Source organism: Gavia stellata, chromosome 17, assembly GCF_030936135.1.
Source record: "Gavia stellata isolate bGavSte3 chromosome 17, bGavSte3.hap2, whole genome shotgun sequence".
Taxonomy (NCBI): domain Eukaryota; kingdom Metazoa; phylum Chordata; class Aves; order Gaviiformes; family Gaviidae; genus Gavia; species Gavia stellata.
The window spans coordinates 15,706,646-15,726,257 of record NC_082610.1 but is presented as its reverse complement, the minus strand read 5'-3'; the positions used below and the strand labels follow the sequence as shown (position 1 = coordinate 15,726,257).

General features: G+C 42.6%; 1 protein-coding gene across 1 annotated transcript in view; it reads left to right on the top strand.

Annotated features, from left to right (window-relative positions):
- The first annotated feature begins 1,120 nt into the window (after positions 1-1,120).
- Positions 1,121-19,612, top strand: part of PLEKHA7 (pleckstrin homology domain containing A7) — a 158,414-nt gene continuing 139,922 nt past the window's right edge. The window contains exons 1-3 of the mRNA XM_059825745.1: positions 1,121-1,203; positions 1,369-1,445; positions 1,624-1,681. Of these exons, the coding sequence (XP_059681728.1) occupies positions 1,121-1,203; positions 1,369-1,445; positions 1,624-1,681 (218 nt within the window). The remainder of the gene's footprint in view (positions 1,204-1,368; positions 1,446-1,623; positions 1,682-19,612) is intronic.

The window sequence follows — 19,612 nt, the reverse complement described above, 5'->3', positions numbered from 1 at the left end:
CTCAGTCCCCCTCTTCTGCTGCAATTGCCACTGCTGCCAAGCCAAGGCGCAGGCTGGGACTCCTGACCCGGGACCCATCGTGGCTCTGCTGCCTGGGACAGAGGAAGAAGCGTCCGGGCGCTGCTGTGTGGCAGCCCAGCCGCAGCACCCCCTTGCCTGTCCCGTCCGCTCTGTCCCTCACCACGTTCTCAAGTGGCTGCGGCTTTGCCTGGAGCACTTAAGCCTGTCCTTAGCTGCAGCTTCCCCGCGCACCAGCACGGCAGAGATCTTGATGTCCCAGGTCTGAGCTGGGAGCGAGTGATGCGTAACTTCAATCCACCTAGCAGCCTCTCTCGTGTTAGCACGCCCTCCTTTTCCAGGTCACTGATGAACATGGGGATCGGCACGGGTCCCTTGCGATACCGGTGACAGCTCGACCTCGTCAACTGGCTGCTGTTGACTCTCTGCTACCTTTTAACCTTGCGGCGATCGCCCCTTGGAGCCGAGGTTCGAAGTCCCCGCGGCCTTTCTCTCCTCACCTTCCACCGCCGGTGAGAGCCTGTCCCGGGACACGGCGGAAACCCAGCGCTACCGCACCCGGCCTCCTCCTCCCCTGGACGCGTTCCGGACGGTAGCTCGGGCTCCGAGGCTGGAGCGAGAGACTCCTCCGGCCTCTTCTCGGCGCGAAGAGCCTCTTTCAGGATGCGCGCCCTCCCCGTCACAGCCTGCAGCCGCTCTCGCCCGCGCGGTACGCTGCCTGCTTCCCAGGCGGCGTCCCCCCGGGCTCCTGCGACTTGGGGGGGCCGCGGCCCCTCCCCGGGGCGGGCGTGAGGGGACGAGGCCGCCAGCGCACGCGGGACTCGGAAGGTGGAGGGGCGGGCGCGGGGCAGCGGCGGACAAAGCCGGCCGGCGCCGCCTCAGGCTGCCGCCCCTCTTCGCCCGCGGCTTCCCCGGGGCAGGCGCCTGCCTCCTGAGGGGCGGGAGGCGGCGCCCCCCGCCCGCGCCAGGGCGCCGCGCCTCCGGCGGCCGCGGTGGCGCTGCCGAGCAGGGCCGGGCGCTGGGCGCCGAGCGCCGGCCGCCCGCCCGCCCGCACCCCCTCCCCGGCCGGCTGGCTGGCTGGCTGGCTGCGCGCACGGCGAACATGGCGGCGGCGGTGGGGCGGGACACTCTACCTGAGCACTGGTCCTACGGCGTCTGCAAGGACGGCCGGGTCTTCTTCATCGAGTAAGGGGGCGCCGGCGGGCGGGGGCGCCGGGGGAAGGGGTGCGGGGGTGGAGGGTGGCCCCGCTCCCGCCGCTGCCCGCTGGCCCTCCCTCCCTCCCTCCCTTCCCGCCCGCCCGGCCGCACGCAGTCACTAACAGGTGCATGTTTTCCGCTTCTCCCTCCCAGCGACCTGACCCGCACCACCACCTGGCTGCATCCTCGCACCGGGGAGCCCGTCAACTCCGGCCACATGATCCGCTCAGGTGGGTGCCCGGGGGCGGCGGGGGGGCTGCCCCCGCGCCGCGCACCCTTCAGGGCCGCTCCGCTCCCCCTCCTCGCCCCCCCCCCGCCGCCAGTGAGGCTCCTCGGGGGCGCGGGCGAAGTTCTCACCCCTCCTTCCCCGCTTTCTTTCTCTCTCTCCCTCTCTCCCCTCCCTTGCAGACCTGCCCCGCGGATGGGAGGAGGGCTTCTCGGAGGAGGGCGCCAGCTACTTCATCGAGTGAGTACTCCCCGGGCCCGGCCCGCGGGGACGCCTCAGGCGGGAGGGGGCGGTGAGGGGGCGCTGGGCCGCTTCCACCTCCTCTCCCCCCCACCCGGCACCTCCGCCGGTTTAATTAATAATCAACGTGAGGGAAAGCCACAACGAGGTGTGCGGTTTCGGCGGCGGATGGGGAAAGTTGAATGCCGGCCGCGGCGGGATGCGGGGACCCCCCCGCCTGCCGCGCTCTCTCGCTGGCTAGCAACAGGTTTCCCCGGAGGCGGCTCTGCAGTTCGCGGTGGTTTTTCTGTGTCGGTTCCCCCCCCCCGCCTCTCTTCCTGGTATTTAAAGTGCGGTTTGTGGCAGGTGGAGCGTCGCGTTGCTGAGCGCCGGTCATGGTTGAAGGTGGATGGTTGGGTTTTTATTTTCAATGGCTTCTGGCTGTGGATGCAGCACTGGGTAGTTTTGCAAGCGAAGGGTTTTCAGTCGTTCTTCCCAGAGACGGCAAGAACGGGTGAACGTGCCGCGCCTCGCCTTGCCCGGGCCGGTGGTGGCCGTCGTGTCTTTCATGTAGCGTATCTTATTCAGAAAACACTGAAAAACTTGAGATGTGCTGCCCATTAAGGCTCTTTTATTCTACGAGACATAAGCATGTTGCAGTAAAATAGGATAATTAGGATAGCTGCTTTCAAACGTGTTATATATAAGGCTTTTACAAATGTAAACACTGATGTAAAAGTAGAGGTTTAATCAAATCACTAAAACTCAGGTGCACCCTGGGTATAGAGCTGTGTGTGTCACTTTTGATGTCTTTGAATTTTCCTTTGGAAATCTGAATGTGTGACAAATTCAAGGAAACTAACAGAAAAGGTTTGGAAAGCACTCGTTGCTTCAGTACAGGACTGGAATGGTTAACCCAGATCATTAAGTACAGTCCTCTATAACTGCTGGCGGCAACTGTGCACAGCTGCCTAGTTTTGAAATGCCTGCAGAGCGTACCCCGAAACCTTTGCCAAAGTTGGGGTTTCTAATGAAGATCAAACTTCAGAATGACAGTGGGCCAGGTGAAGGAGGGATTGACTGAAGGCGTCGTAAATACCTCACGTGCTAGGATGTTTGTTAATAAAGTTCCAGATGATCCTAAAATGTCCTTTTTTTCCCTACCAAGGAAGAAAAAACCCGTCTGTACCTGTTTGCCTGAGCCAGAGAATTAATTACAGTGCTCGACTGGGCAGTTAGGTTAGCCCTCAACTAGCGAACAGGAGATAGCAGCAAGGCATTGGAGAGCAGCTGAATACTGCTTATAGCAGCTACCCTTAAACTGTGGCCAGTGCGTTGAAAAAAAGCAATAATTACACTGGTGGCTGGTGGAACTCTAAAATATGATAACTGTACAGGCTGTAAATGTAGTGTAAACAGGTCATTTACACAGAAACGTCAACACAAACTTCTTTCCTCTTTGTAGAAATATATCTATTTGTTTTTCTGTCTTTTCCAGAAGCTTACGGGTGCAATTTTAGAACAGCTTAGATTCCTTTTCCCAGCTGCTCTATTGAAAAGACTATTCTCGTGTCTTGTTTGTCTGGCAATTACAAAACTTTTAATTTCTGATCCATTAAATTATAGTGTGCAGTGCATTGTCATAACTTGTGCTAATAGCATTATTTAGCTTGAAGTGGAATTGCTGCAGGAAATGAAATACGGAATGGAATATGTATTTTACAGAGCAACTGGATAAACTTGAGCATTGTTAGCCAACCAAAGTTTTGAGAGGAGCAACAGCAGTTTTTTGACATAAATCTGTTGAGCTGTACTGCTTGACACCAAAGATTCACCTGATATAGTATCCTCTTCAGCGGTGATACTACCCCCCGCGCTGCTCTAGCCTCTCTGTTTTCAGCTCAGAGGCTTCCTGAGCCAAGTGGAATTTCTCAGTTTTCCTTCCATGAACATACTGAGCTCCCCTTGTGCTCACGTAAACATCAGCATCCTTAGATGCGGATTTCCATACCTCACTGCTCTGTTCATTTCCTCAATGTGGCTTCCACGTGATGAGTTCTAGCTTACAGAAAAGGTTACTGGTCCCTAAACGCATGATTTCACATGTTGTACTATTAAATTCCATTTTCTGGCATCCCAGCTCACAAACCCCATGAGCTCTTCTGTATAACTACCCAGTCCTCTTTGTACTGGTGATACTTTCCAGTCTGGTGTCATCCACAGACATTTCATGAGCGTGTTCTCACTCCTTGGTCACTAATTTATTGAAGGGTATCAGGAGGAATGCTACAAGTAACACCTCTCTCTTGTGATAATTTCCACTATTAATACAACTATTGTAGTTTTTCCTCTTTGGTCAATTTCTTTACATATCTTGTAAGTCTTATTTCTATTTTAAATATTATTTAAGTATTATTTCTTTAATGAAATGAAAGCATTACTAAAGATTATTTCCATTTTAAATAACATCTTGTGGGGGACACTATCAAACATTTTATTTAAATGTATGTTGGCTAACTCCACTTACATAACCAATTTCTGGTCCAGCAGTAATCAAAATTTAGATGAAACATTGGATGTGAGCTTTGACTTAAAACAAATTTTAGTTAATCCTGTATCCATTTACTTCCATGTCTTTATTACTTCCTTCAATACTATGGACGACCTTGAAACATCATATAGTAAAACAAAGGTTTATAACCTGGTCAAGCTTAAAATCAAACCCAGGTAAGCTTTTTTCCCCTTTCCGCATACTGGGAGTTTGAAAATTTCCAGAACTCCACTTCTGATGGGTAGAAGATTTCCAAATCAACGTGCTCTGGTTTATAAAGGTGTTTTTTTGTGTGTCAGTGCTGTTCTGTGGTTTAAGGGGGACGATTTTCTCTTTGGTTATTTACTCAAGATGTTTGTGTGAAGTCACATCCCTCTTAGTCTTGTTTTGCTCAACTAAATAAGCTGAGTTCTTTGTCCAGCCCTTTAAAAAGGGCTCTCCGTCTGTTTGATTATCTTGTAGTCCTCTGCACCTCTTGCAATATGAAGTCATCTTTGGTGCATGTGAGCGAACAGAATGAGCTTTTGTGAGGCTCTCAACCAACAAAAGTGCTTTCTTGGCTCTAAAAATTTCTTAGCTTTCTGCATTTTAGCTTTTTTGCCTGTTTGGGGAAGACACCCACACTGACAGTACATGCAAATGCTGCGAATTGCCTGATGCATCCAGATCGTTCCTTTACTGCTTTAAGACTGTAATTTATATTAGGAAGCCATGTATGAAGCTACGTTCTAGTTCTTCCCATTTATGCATGTCCACGTCTTCCTGAATGACTTTCTCTGTTCTGATTATTCTTCAGGTTTTCTTGATAGTGGCAAACCCTACTAGTGCAGTCCTGCCTTTTGTCCTAAAATCGCTAAATAAAACATTAAATAAATGATGTATAAACTGATTTTTCTGGATCTTCATTTGGTAGTTTTGGTAAAATCTCTCTGTTTCTTTTGTGGCTTATTTGCAACTTAAATAGCTTGTCCTAAGGAGAAAATGGGATAACTTTATATACAATTTTATGTCTTTCCACACACATGGCCTCAGCATCTTTGTTACTCTTAATCAAATAAAGGCATGGCATAATCGGCTATACTTAATATAGACACCAATTATGAAAGGTTGCAGTTTGGTCACCATTGCTTGTGAACCGCTGCATCAATGTGACTTATTTCCTCTCTTCTTTAAGTGACGAAAATATGTAAAAACAGCAATTTAACTTTTTTTGTAAAGAAAATGGAGTGTTCAATTTGCTTGGTATGCCAACATTCGAATATTGATTTAGGTGTGATCATAGGACTGGATGTTTCTTTGTCTAAAAGTACCATGGATGTTGCGTTTTCAGACTTTGAGTGCGGAGGGCAGCTTGCACTACTCTTCTCCATCTCTTTCCTTGTTTGTTTTCTCTGCTGATGTTTTTGAAATATGTTGTGTTTGTTGGGCAACTGCTTTATGTCAGAGTCACTGCAGAAGGGTGGTTGTTGCTGAGCGTATGTGGAATTGAATGAGGACTTGACAAGGCTTGCTCTGGTTTGTTTCTGGTAGTGGGGTTGCTGATGTGAAGTGGTAAGTGTGGTTGGCAGGCTCTCTTTTTGGGGAAGGAGATGTGACACGCAGGGAAAACAGTGACTGCTGGAAGAACAGGGCATGTATGTGTTACAGTTCAGGCTTTTGTTTCCATTTGCTTATTATCTTTTTCTGATCATCCGAAAGACTTGGGAGTTGGAAAACTTTGGAATTCTTTTTTTGTTACCTTCTTATAGCTTTGAAAGTTTGAGATGAGTATTTATGTGAAAGGATCCAGTTCTTCCAGTATTAGATACTAACTGTCTTGTATTAAATTACGTTAAAGAAAGTGTACTGCTGCTATAGAGGTTGTTTTAGAGTGCTGCAATAATATTGCACTTCTCAAAGGTAATATTGCATTAGAATTGTAGCCTAAAATTAAGAACAAAAAAGTGGAAATATCTGAAGTTAACCCTTTGTTTACTTATTGCTGAAATCACTTTTTAGTTCAACTTGGCCTTTTCTCTGGGTAACAGTGGATGTACAAGAAACAAAACTTTTTATGAAATCACCATTGTTCATAGCAATAGTCTGTAACTGTTTGCAGCTGTTATTCTTTAATTCTTTCATGTAGCTTTCACTGTATGTAGGAAACACGCATGGTATGTGTTTCAAGTATTTGAAAATAGTAAAAGGGCAAAGAACACAGAAGCTGGTGAACACCAAATCAAAGTCTGCCTTTATAACTTTGATTCTGCTGTGCCAAACGCGTACATTCAGATATCACATCACTGAAAACCATGCAAGAGCTCAGATTCACCTGGTGAGGGCTGTAGATGATACCCAATTAATGATTATTTAATCGCAGAAGCCCAAAGGGAAAGAGACCATCTGGATTATTGAGTTCAGTTGTTTCGATTATCTGAGAAGATTGTTTTATAATCTCATTAATAAATTTAATCAGCAGGTTTCTTCAGCCCTGCAGAAATTCCTGTTTTCTCCGCTCCTAGTAGGATGTTGAAGACTTTCTTTTTAGTGGCTGTTTATGTGGGCTAAAGCACTACTTACTGTATGTGTTTCATGGCCTGCTGTAAATACAAATTATTATTATTACTTTCTTACTGTTTTCCGTGATGGTTGTTTCTGTAGAAGCAAAAGATACGGGAGCACTTAACTACTGTGAGTAAGGAGTAGTGATGTCCCTCATGAGATCTTCAATACAGATGATGTCCTTTGTGGTTCTTGAACCTGTGCTTAGATAAAAGGTCTCAGTTAGTGCGTAAGTGCGTGCATAAACCGATATGAAATCCACCTGTGAGGAGCTGGCCTATGAAGTACTGCACTCCGCCGTTGCTGTGTGTAACTAGTTTAAGTGGCGTTCCTGAAGCGGAATAAAAATTGTGTAGCTGGAACCACATGAGAACTTCACCAACCGAAAGTGAAGACGTTTACGCCATCACTAGCAAAGTTGAGGATAGTCTTTGGCGAAATGAAAGGACTTTGTGTGCTCTAAAATGTCACGGAGAAACTTTTAGGGAGAGAAAGCTGGACTGGTTCCACAGGAAGGGGTAAGCTCTAGCTGGGATCAGTCTTGAGAGGCAGGGTATGACTGGCTACCCGAATTCCGTCAGCAGCTGCCCTTGCGCGGACCGGACTTGGCGGCGGTGGTCTGCGCGGGTGGAAGCGGGGCGCTGAAGGCGAGGGGTGGAAGAGACGCGCAGCGCGGGCCGAGTGCGGGGCGCGAGGCGGGGCCGCGGCGGTCTAGAGCGCCCTCTGCCGGTCCGCGGGCAGGAGGCGGGGCAGCGGCGGGAGCTGCCCGCGGGGGGTGAGGCGGTGCTGGCGCCTTTGATTGTCGCTTTCTAATTCCGCGTAAGGAGGTGTTCCACTTGGGCAGCGGGGAGAAAGAGCTATATGCTGTAAAAGTAAGTAGCGCCGCTGGTACGAGTTGCTCTGCATCTCTTGTCCTTTGTTCTCCAGCTCTGGGCTTGATCAGACAGCTTGTTTAATAAAGCTTGTTCTCCTGGACTGTGACAGAACTGAGCTGGGAATATTGGACCTGCTGGGCAGATACAGAGCTGTGTTTCATTCAAGTTGGGGAAACAATTAGGCATCCTTTTTTGATGACAGGTAAAATGAGAGATCGCTCTTTAACGAGTGAAGTAAATGCTGGTAGATTTGTACTCCGGCAGAGATTGCTGACGATCACAGACAGCAAAAGCAGCACTTTGTAGTTCAGCTGCCAGAAAGCGGGAAAAGGGTACGTTCATGCTGCCTGAACTGCAGGGTGCCCTCTGGAAGAGCCAGCTTGGAACTGCACAGAAGGCAAATGCTACGTGCGGTTTGGTTCAGCGATGGGTATGAATGAAGAGGAACACCGTGTGCATTCCTTGGGGGAGAGAGGGGTGTACGAGGGGAGGTGCTGGTTTTTGTTTGTTTTTAAAGCAAGGCTGCACCAAAACGTACTAGCTTGGTTTGTCAATCCTTGTTTGCCTTTCTTCCAAAACACACACATGTTGGAAAACTGAATCTTGACTACCTGAGGAGGCCAGCAAGGATAACATACACTTGAAGCATAGCTCCCATTAGCTTGAGATGTTGTTTTGGGTGTTGAACACTTCTGAAAATCAAAGTTGTCTGGGAAACAGAGGAACATTCTTTTGTTCTGGTTGGGGTTATACCACTTGCTTGTGTTGCAGCTCCGAAACAAGGGTACGAACTGGTTCTCCAGAGCTGCTAGCATCCACATGTTGTTCAGCACACATTCTAGCTTCTTTAACATGAATCTGTCAGAAAAACTTCATTCATTCAGCCTCCTTCCTGAAGTAGCGTCCACTTCTGCATTCATTGAATCTGTGTGCAGGTGAACATGTGTGTTTTAGGAAGCTGCATATTGCAGTGAGGGTTTCAGTATTTCTGAAAGTCTGTCTGAAATGTAAAGATTAAAAGGAAACACAGTTGTAACAGGTAGGTATTGCTATACTCTTTAATAGTTTTCATAATCTTGTGTTACATTTCAGACCGCTTTTAGAAGCGTGCAATACATCTACCACATCAGATGAGGAAATAGATAATCTATTTGACACTTTTAATTTTATTTGTTACTCATTATCTATCAGAAAAGAGAGAATCTCAACTATTTGGACAGCAGAATCTTGCTATTAATACTACACGTTTTGTTGAAGAAGGTTGCTTCTTCAATCTGTCAGTAGCTGTTAAGCTCTCTAGCAACTGGACCTAGTTAAAAGGATTGCCTATCTGCAGGCAAATACATAATGCAAGATGGTTTTTGTATTTTATAATGGAGGAAACAAAAAAGTACCGTTTCCAGGCAGTCTGGCAGTACTAAACAATCTTAGCAAGTGCTTCGGTGAAGAGAGAGGCGTGTGCTGTGAAGTACATGGGTGCAGGTTTTTCTCCTGGGTTCTATACCCTGCATTTTCCCAGCATTCCGTTTGCTGCGGATGGATTATATGAAAATGAGTTTTCACCTCACTACTGATCAAAGTTTGCCATCATCTCAAATATTTACATTTCATTGGTACAGATTAAGTGTACTGCTTCAGTATTGTAGTGATGCATCCCTGCAAAGACCAACTTGAATAATGTGGTGTCACATTTACTTAATATCACATCTGATTCTATCTGGTGTGACTGTACATTCTAATTTACTGTTAAATCTGTTTTGTCTTTGTCGCCTGGATGTGCTTTTTTAAGTTTTTTTTTAATTACCTTGGCTTGGATAACGGTGAAGAATGGGGCTAAAACCTCATTTTATTTGTAGTTTAATTGTCTTTTCCTGCAGCATTATTAGACAGTTTTACAAGGTCTGCTCTGAGATATTGTCCTTAGAAGCAGAACTTTTAATTTAAAAGCAGATTTGTAATTAAAGATGTTAAAATCCAAGAAGAATCTGGTTAAGCGCCCAACCCTTTTCTTTTTGATTATCTGCCACGTAGTACTTGGCAAGAATATCACTGACTTGTCTAGACAGGTACAAAAGCTTGTTACCAATACATAGTAGGTATGTGCTTTCTGCCTTAAGTTTTCTGTTTAAACCCTTGTTTTCTTTATTGCTTATCTGTATCTTTAAAGGTTTGATCTTTAGTTTAATAAAAAGTACAACCAAAACCACCAAAACCTTTAAAATGAGATTTGGATACACTGCTGAAATGAAGCATTTGAGTAATACTGGATTTTATTTTACAATTCTTTGTCAAGTGAGGACTTTTATTATATTTCTATTTACTTCCTAGAGGCCAAATATCCTGAACTAAGAGCAGAGTACTGAGCATTTTGAAAATGCATATTGTTTCTGCAACATGCAGGTGTTTGGTTTTTTTTTTTCCAGGAGCTCTGTATAGACTGTGATTGTCAAATATGACTAAGCAGAAAAGCTGCTGTTAATTTTCTACTTTATTTCATCTGAAAAAATGTAGAGTTACGGGCTTTTTGCAAGCTGCATATTTGTTTCAAAATGTCATAGTTTCACAATCATCTTCAAACTAGCAAAATGCTTGAGCAGCAACTTTCACCTAACTTTCATGTTTACTTGGTTCTTTGCTTTTTGCAGTTATTTCTGTCCCTTTTCTAGGCAGAAGAAGGACTTGTTTTGATTAACTTAGGATATTGGTATTAATATAGTGGAGAGCAATGAAGAACTAGAGGCATTGTTTGTTTATCAAGCAGTGTAAATCAGAGGGGAAAAGGCAAATGTAACTTTTTTTTTTTAAATAGGTGTCTTTTTAAGTGGATTTTTAGGTGTTTTAAATGTGTGCTCTGCAGGTTAACCTCTGAGTGCTTGAGTTCAATGCCTGCTTTGGATCAAAGGGAAAGAAATGGGGCTTATCGTAATACCTAGAATAATAAATCTGTTAGATCTATTTCAGCAGAATGTCTAAACACATCTGCAGACGGAACTATGCTAATGGGTGTGATTCACTATATGTAATGTTTACTGGTTGGTAAAGCAGTGTTAGTAATATTTTCTTTATATTTTTCTGAAGATCAGGAGGTATAACATGAGCTGTTTGCATGGTGAGATTAAGACTGACAAAGCCTAGATGTAGACAGCTGTTCCACAGAGGACATGGTGGTTGAAAACTATGTTGAATTGCCTGGACTAAATTAAAATTAAATTAATAAAAGTTAGCTGCAAAATGATGAAAACCATTTTTCTTAGATGACAATTGTCGGACACTTGATATTTATTGTTACCATCTGAGGATATCAGCCCTCATTTTTTATTTAGAGTAATTTGTGAACATGCCAATTTTTTTAATGTGAAGGTGTTGCTTGCTTTCCAGTTAAGACAATGATCTTGTCAAGTGGCTTGAGAAAACGTTTTTATTTCCTTCCTTGCAAATCATAGATTGATGCTGTTCTTTAAATGCTACTTTTGTGCTTTACTTTTTTAGCACAGAAATGCTTGAATACCTAAAACTATTTCAGATAGTGATAAGATTTATTCCTTCAACACTGTGCATGTTATTACTCCCAGTATTCAATGTTAAATAGCCTGACCTCCTTCCTTTTGCTCTTCCAGTTAGCTGTGTAGTGAGTTGCAGTTTGAGGTCTTTTATATTTAAAAAAAAATATTAATTACTTATTTTTACTTGTCTCATGCAAACTCATTGAATGAAATTCTTTTAATAAACAGATGACAGGTATCAAGTCAGGCTTGATATACTCATTTAACAGTCCTTTTCAGTTGAAACGTGAAGTGATCAATCTTTACTTCTTCATCAAGGTGTTGATATCAGTGTAACAGATACTCTTCAGTGTCACTGGCTGGTTTTTCTCCTCTTACTACTGACTTGTTTGTGAGGGTGGGCAGCTAAACTTCCAGGTAAAGAGTCTTTCTTGAGTTGCATTTCCATGCCTTTGGAGAGTATTGAATTGTCTAAGGAAATATTGAAACAACGGAATGGAGGAAGGAAAGTTGAAATTGCTGAGGTATATGACAAAGTCATCTGACAAAGAGCTAAAACAGCACTTGCTTTTATGACTCTCAGTATATTTCCACGTGTGGCATGTGATTGCTGCGCGTTTAGTATGTGAATTGTTAGGCATTGAAGTTCAGGTTTTGCTTACAGATTTTTATGGCAGTTGAAGGATTAAAAAAACAACACAGGTAGAAACATAAATTGCAGTCATTCCTGAAGTAAACATTACTAACTCAGGACATCTAGTGTCAAGGTTAAACACAAGATATGAACATACACGATTAAGGCATTTTAAATACAATACCTAGTATTTGCTATGCAGGAACTGTCATACTGATGCAGAATAGTCCTTGCTTAGAGATTTATAAATAATACAGATTTTTAAACTCTGGTAGTTTCCCTCTCCCTCACTGAGCAATTTGAAATGCTACAATAATATTACTGGCTTTGCCAGGTGATCCAGAGAATTTCAGTAGAAATTTCTTCAAGTTTCGTATGAGATTTAAATGCCCCTTGTACTTGATGGATTTCTGCACTGCAAGGAAACATTCACTCCTGTATACTGACTACAGTAAGGAATCATAGAGTCGTTTAGGTTGGAGAAGACCTTTAAGATGATCAGGTCCAACCGTTAACCTAACCCTGCCAAGTTGACCACTAAACCATGTCGCTAAGTGCCTCATCCACATGTCTTTTAAATACCTCCAGGGATGGGGACTCAACCACCTCCCTGGGCAGCCCGTTCCAATGCTTGATAAGCCTTTCAGTGAAGAAATTTTTCCCAATATCCAGCCTAAACCTCCCCTGGTGCACCTTGAGACCATTTCCTCTCATCATCTTGCTTGTTACTTGGGAGAAGAGACCAACACCCACCTCGCTACAACCTCTTTTCAGGTAGTTGCAGAGAGCGATAAGGTCTCCCCTCAGCCTCCTCTTCTTCAGGCTAAACAACGCCAGTTCCCTCAGCTGCTCCTCATCGGACTTGCGCTCCAGACACTTCACCAGCTTCATTGCTGTTCTTTGGATGCAAGAGATGAGGTCTCAGCTGTGACTTTCCCTTGGGATGGCTGCAGAGTCAGACGGTAGCTGAACTGCAGTGGCAGCATCTGAACGGGTGGTCCCCGGGGCTCCCTGTGCTCACCGCACACCAGTGCCGCACACCAGTCGGCAGTGGGTGGCCGAGGGGCAGGGTGTGCTCTGTGCCAGGCCCAGCAGCTAGTCTGTGGGTAGCTGGCCGCTCAGACTGGGCAGGCAGGGTCTGCTGTCATGGTTCACAAATTAGAAAAGAGACGAAGCATTTTGAACAGTCAGCAGTGTGGGCCTGAAAAGGCCAGAAGCGGTGTTCGTGTTGGGTACTATAGACTACACACGTAGTTCATGTATATTCAAATACAGTTTCTGGGGTATTTATAATAGCCCCCCACAAATCTATGTCCTCTTTCTGCAACTTTTGCTGCAGCGGCATTGCTATAAGGAAGCTCACAGTTAAAATTTTATGTATCCCATTGACCAGATGCAAGGGTCAGCTATTGTGCCTGAAATGCTTGTGCTTTCACTGGTCAAACCTGTGGTTCTGGTAGCGTAGGGGTAGCTGGGTGATGAGCTGCTTGGAAAGCTGCAGAAAACGACAAGCAGGCAAGGCTCGAGAAGTGAATGATGGAGCTATACATATCAGCCATCCCTGGGGAGAATAGATTCTTGAGTGAGCGGTGGACAGGATGTAAAATTTAGTGATGTGGGAGGGTTGGAAAGCATGGGTTTAAACTAGCTGCAAGTAAACTATTAAATGGTACTGCTAAATAAGATGGGCTAAAGAGAGAAAACAAGGAGTAAAATTGAAGCTTCTCTGTGTGGATAATGTGACTTTTCTCTTCCCTCACGAGAAAAGTAGCAGTCAGAGAGAAGGAAGCTACAGGAGATCAGTTTTTTACAGCCCATCTTCCTTGATGGATCTAATAGAGGAACTACAGTTAGCAATTTGAGGGATGTCTCTGATTACCATTGGGCTGTCCTGTGTCACTGTGGCAGGCAGACAGCAGAAGCTCAAAGAAACTGTGGTTTGTGGCAGTCAGATTAAGTGTTGCCTGAAATCTTAAAAAGAAGTGGCTTTCGATTGTGTTTTTAAGTAATGCGAGTAGTGAGGCTACAAGAATTTTTAAATTATTGATGTACAGAAGAGAATTTTGTTTGTGTAGGGGCATGAGAAGACTTCTAAATTTATGTTTAGACTGTTATACAGCTATTTGCCGAGTGCTTTCTATAATTATGATGAGGTACGTTGTAAATAGACCTGTTTTTTTTTTTTTTTTGGAATAGGAAAAAAGTGAATTTCTATAGACAATGGCCTATTAGTGAGTATTATGTGTTTCCTTTAGAAAGAAAATGTCAGATGGTTTATTTCTGATGAATTTTTAAGATTTCTATGATTAGAAGCACAATAAGAAATTCTATTAATGAGCTGAATAAACTGTGATAATTCCAAATGAGGTAATGCAGATGGAGTCAGTTTAAGAATAAAGTTTGGCGTCAACAATTTTTTTTCCCCCGCAGAATGTTAATGATAAATTAAGTTTTTTCCTTTCATCTCATCTTTCAGGAATTCCATTAATGATAATGAACATGTTTGCTACCTGTTACGGGGTCTGTATAATGGTTTTGGATGAAACTGAATGTTCTTGGTGAATTTCGGTATTTGTAAAACATGTAGGTGAAAATATAAAATAAATTGAGCATGATTATACCTTTGATTGATTTACCAAAGTTCTTAAGTGTTCTGTCACAAGGTTTCTTGGTTCTGCAGTAGTACAGAAATCTGCGAGATTGTTGACCTCTGCAATTATATATTAAAAATTCTACTGTATTATTCATTTCTGTGTTGTAGTTGGCTCAGCATCTTCCATGCCAATTAGCTTGACATTCCATTTATTTTGGCTACTGAAGTTTGTAGTGAGAATGCTAAATTGCAGTGTAAGACTTGCTTACCAGGGAGATGAGTAGAAATACAAAGAAGGTATGAATTCAGAATGCTATGGTCTATGAAGAATGTCCAGGTGAAGAATTAGAGTGGAGGAGTAGTGTTAGGAAAGCCCCAATCTTTTCAGCTGATTTGAAGGTAGTGTGCTTGTTTCTCCGTTACGTTGTGGCTTTCTTTAGGTTGAGCTCTAGTTCAAAAGCTATGAAAAATGCTTAGGAAACATCTGAACCTGCCATGTAGGAATGGAAGCTTTTAACCATTTGTGAGGTAGATAAAAACAATTTCTGTCTAATAATCAAAGAAAGTACTTTTTGCAGGGAAGTAGAGAGACAGTAGAAGTTAGCATTAGTTGGAACTGCTGTCTTCATAAACAAAATTACTTCTAACTATGAAGTATACCCTGCTTAACAATTGAAATAGTTTTGCTTACTCGTAGTTGTTTCTGTAATGTTTTGAATTTTTTCTGAATTTGTTATAAGAAAACTTTCAGTGGATATTTCATGCTGCACCAGTGTCTCCAGAAATGAATGTCTGGTGATCTGGAGTAGAGGTGACAAAGCGACTTAAATTGTGGCAGTAAATCAGTGGGTCCCACTTGCATTTCACTTCTGAAGTGAACTACAATAAAATGTCTCTTGTTACTATGTGATAAAAATGGATTTTTAAAATTTCATTATAGACTTTTTTTGAGTGCTTCACATAATTTTAAATATTAAATCTTGATTTAACTTTATATTTTCAAATACTGGTTTTAATCTAGAACCACATAAATTTGTTCTTCCATTTCCAGTGGGTTATAAATTGCAAAAAGAAAAAGGAGCTTAAATGTGTTCCTGGTAGTTTTTCTCAGCTTCTGAAATAGCTGTTAACTGAATTAGCTGGGTAAGAGGAGGAGATATTTTCTCTGTGCCTGCCCAGAAGCTAAAGCATTAAACAAACTTTTGAAAGCAGTTTAGAGGTACAAGAATTACTTTATCACCATGTGTTATGGGCAAGTTAAATTAACAAGGATGATGTTAAAATGTGGAGTTTCCGATGTGATAGGAAAGATTTGTGTGGCATTGTTGTGTTGAAATAATCACGTATGTATGCATTTTGAAAAGCTCCTGATACGGTCTTGCATCAAGGTCTTAGAAGCAAGCCTTTACACTTCATCTGCTATTAGGAAAAAAACAAACAGAAACCCCTGGAATTTTAAATGCAATATTGTAAAAAAAAAAAAAAAAAAAAAAAGTGACATTTTTTCTGTGTCGTTACATTTAAGATAGCAATTGCTTTTAGAATGGCTTCCATTCTTTAAGAAAGATGTAGAGCCCTAATCTTGGAAGATTTGGACAGTGAAGTTATACCTTCTACCTAATCAGTTTGTGTCAAAATACATTTACGTTAAAATACATTTATAATGATGCAGCTAACAGTTCTCCCTTCCCCCTGCAAAAAGTATTCTTGAAGCTCAAGCAGGTCAAAGACTGTCTAGTGGAAGCTTTTTTTTGTATCTCATGCTGGGTAAATAAATCTTCTGAGAGGTGAGCACTTGCCATCTTCATAAGACAACATTATAAATATGCTATTTACTGAGACAAATGGCTTTGAGGAAATAGTACTGTATTGGATATTTTTCTTGATGCTAGGGAAAAACACTTGTATCTCTTTTTCAAAAGCTTTGGAAAACGATAGGAGCAGTTCTGTCGTAAGTCTTTCCTGGAATTTATGCCGTTTCAGCTGTTAAAAGGTCAGTAAGAGATTTGCAGTAAACTTTTAGCTTGTAGATGTTCTGTTAATTTTTCTTCTTTTTTAAAGTGCGGGCCTTTACCATTGATTGGGGTAAAGACTCTTTTCACTTACTCAATATTCAAATAGACTAGGGTAACACTTACAGTGAAGCTTTTAATTTATTTTTTTTATTTTTTAAGCTGGCTAATTGAGGATGGCTGCTTTCTTGTCAACAGGTCTAACAATTAGAGGAAGGAGTTTATACTTAATTTGAAATATGACAGGAGAGGAATGTCCTTTAAAGCTTTATGCCTCTTAGGTTGATACCTCCCCCTGCCCCTGGTATTGAAAACAGTTTCTACAGGGCATGAAAAACAGGTTTATAGTTAGGTAATGCTTCTCTGGAAATAAACTGTAAAAAGACTGTAATAAAAGCAGGTTTTAGAGATGTTCTATTTTGGAAAGCAATGGTTTGATTGCTTGGAAGGCAGGCAGACCAAACCCCTCTAAATGGGCTACTGCTTAGTATGTACTTAATAATAATGTGGATTTTTTTTTTTTTTTTTAAGTGTAGGCTTCTCCTTAGATTGCCTGCTAATGAAGCTTATCTTAAATGTCACAGCTGCCTTTTTAAAGTTGACTTGTATAAGGATATTCTGTAGACTGTGTTGTCTTAATTGCTCAGAGTAGCTGCAAACAACTAAGGGACCTACAATAGACAGCTGAATATTTGCCTTCTTTACACAATTGGTACTAGTGATAGTGTAGATACTGTAGCTGATGGGAAAGTGCTCAAGAAAATTGAGATACTTGTGACCTGTGTAATCAATACCATTTGTTTAAACATGCATACGCTGAAGTGAAATTGTAAATGACAGACCTTCTTAGCATTCAACTGCTCAAGGATTATGAGGAGTTATTTCCTGTAGGGGTTGGGAAATGGTGTTCCCTGCCTGAATGGGTAGGCTGGTGCTCTGGAGGGGAGACTCGCTGAGTCAAGATGGGTGGGTACAAAGACTGAGAATTTCCTTCCAGGATCAGAAGACAAAGAGAGAGGCTAAGAGAGCGGCAGACATCCTGGGACAGCACAGGTTAGTGATCCGGGCTAAAATACGGAGAGAGTGATTTTTGTTACGATATGCCTGAGGAAGGTTGGATGAAGAGGAAGCCTCGCAAGGCTGTGTACTACTGATTGGAGACTTCTCTCTTCCAGTCTTAGGTGTGGCTTAGCAGCTACTTTCAGGTAATAAGGAAACTTGGGGATTTCTTTTTCTTCCCCAATCCATACTGGTCCTTTTATATGGGTGTATACACACATACATGTTTTTCTTTATATTCTGCAGGCAGTGGAGGGGAACCACACACAACTGTATGAAAGACCGCAGCTTTGATAGGTTGGGATAGTGACCAGATAACTGGTTTTGTAGGTCTTTTCTATGGCTTGGTTTTACTCGGTGTCTGATAGTTAACTTTTCTTTGGAGGTAGCAAGACCAGGATGTAGAAAATAGACACAAGCTAGGATAACTCTGAAAGGAAATATTGATTTATTGGTTTCAAAAGGGATGAAAAACTTGGTTGCACTTAAAAAGAAAAGGGCTGTTGGACAGTTACACTTGGAAGAATGTAGTTTAATGACTCTCGATTCTCTTCTGAGAATCTTTACTGGAAATGCTGCATGAGCAAAATGATCACAAATATCTCAAATCCTACTGATTTCCCATGTTGTCATGCTGGGTTGGTATACTCTCTTGCTCTAATCGTGTGTGGTTTCTGAACTGTCTTGAGTAGCTTTGCAGCATGGCTCACAGGGTATGTTCAGTGTCAGTGATGTGTGCGTTTCCATGACCATTGCGTAAAGTGTTCTGTAATCTGGGGGGCCCAGACTGCTACAAAAATACAGGATACAAATAAGCCCGCAGTGCGTTCTTCTGACTCTTCGTGGGGAGACTTGCATCTCAGCTACATAAAAACCAAGTTTTGAGAAAAAGCTCAGTGATGCTTGTCAAAAAGAATTTATTTTTTTTAGGTTTACATCTGTGCTCTTACAGATGAAATGATGTAGTGATTTCACTAAGGATTAAATGATAACTTTATTTTCAAAGACATTGTTTCTATAACAAGTATTAAAAAAAAATTTTCTTGGACCTTGAAACTTCAGTTGAAAACTTGGAAAATGCCTTTGTAGACACCAAACATGGATGGTTTCTGTCTTAAAAGAAAGTTTCAGATACTCAAATAATTAAAATGTTTTGTTATTTTGTAAGGTCTGAATATTCCAACTGAAATTTTGGGTTTGATTGAGGGTTTATAATAGGTTGTGAAAGTGTTGTGTGGGTTTTTTCCTTGTTTTTAATTATTGCACTGAGGTAAAAACATTGGTTGAATATTCTCCTGTTTGACCAAAATGTGGAGGTTTTTTTTCTCTCACACTTAACACTTTCGAACTTGGCTATTCACTCATCTGTTCCGCTGCACAGTGCGGCGTGTGCCATTACCAGCTTGGTCCGAGTGCTTGTAATGAGCAGACGTTAGTGAAATATGACCGTGCTCTGGGTTATTGCAGATTAACTGGCAGCTGAAATATGGTATTCCTGTGCTTACAAACCATTGTTTCCTACTTGAACTGTGTTTTGAAAAAGCAGAGTAACACCTTTCGCAGCAGACTGTTTACACGGGAGCAGGATGAGGCGAACAAGCTGTTAGTGACTGTCCTCGTGAATCATCTGGCAGACTGCCGAGCAGCCTGAATTGCCATCGGTTTGGAAAATGCAACCAAGAGGGATCTGTTAAGGAATGTGCTCTTAACTGTGCTGTGTTGTAGACGATAGATGGAGACTCCCCCCTCTCACTGGGCATCAGGATTTCAGTGCCTGTTGAGGTTTGGCTTCAGTTGAAAGGCTTTCTTGGTGTTTTTTTGGTTTGCTTGCAGATGAACTGCTACGTTGATGTTGCTTTGGCAGACTAAGAGTTAAAAAGGAGCAAAAATAAAACCTGTGTGAAAGATGCTGCTTTCAAATAAGGGAACTGAAGCCGTCACAGTCATATTTCTATTAACAGAAAAATATGGAGTGTGCTAGCTTTGGTCCATGGGAAAACAAATCTGCTGGGTAGTTGTCTGTTGGTTGTTCCTCTTAAGTTCAGTGGTACACCTCTGAGAATTTTAGTCTATGGCAATGGGATGAGAGTGAGGCAGCCTTGCAAGTTGTCGCCTGTTGTTGGAGATGTCGACGTGCACAGATACTTTCCCAGTGAAATTGCTTTTACACTCATTCTTTAATAA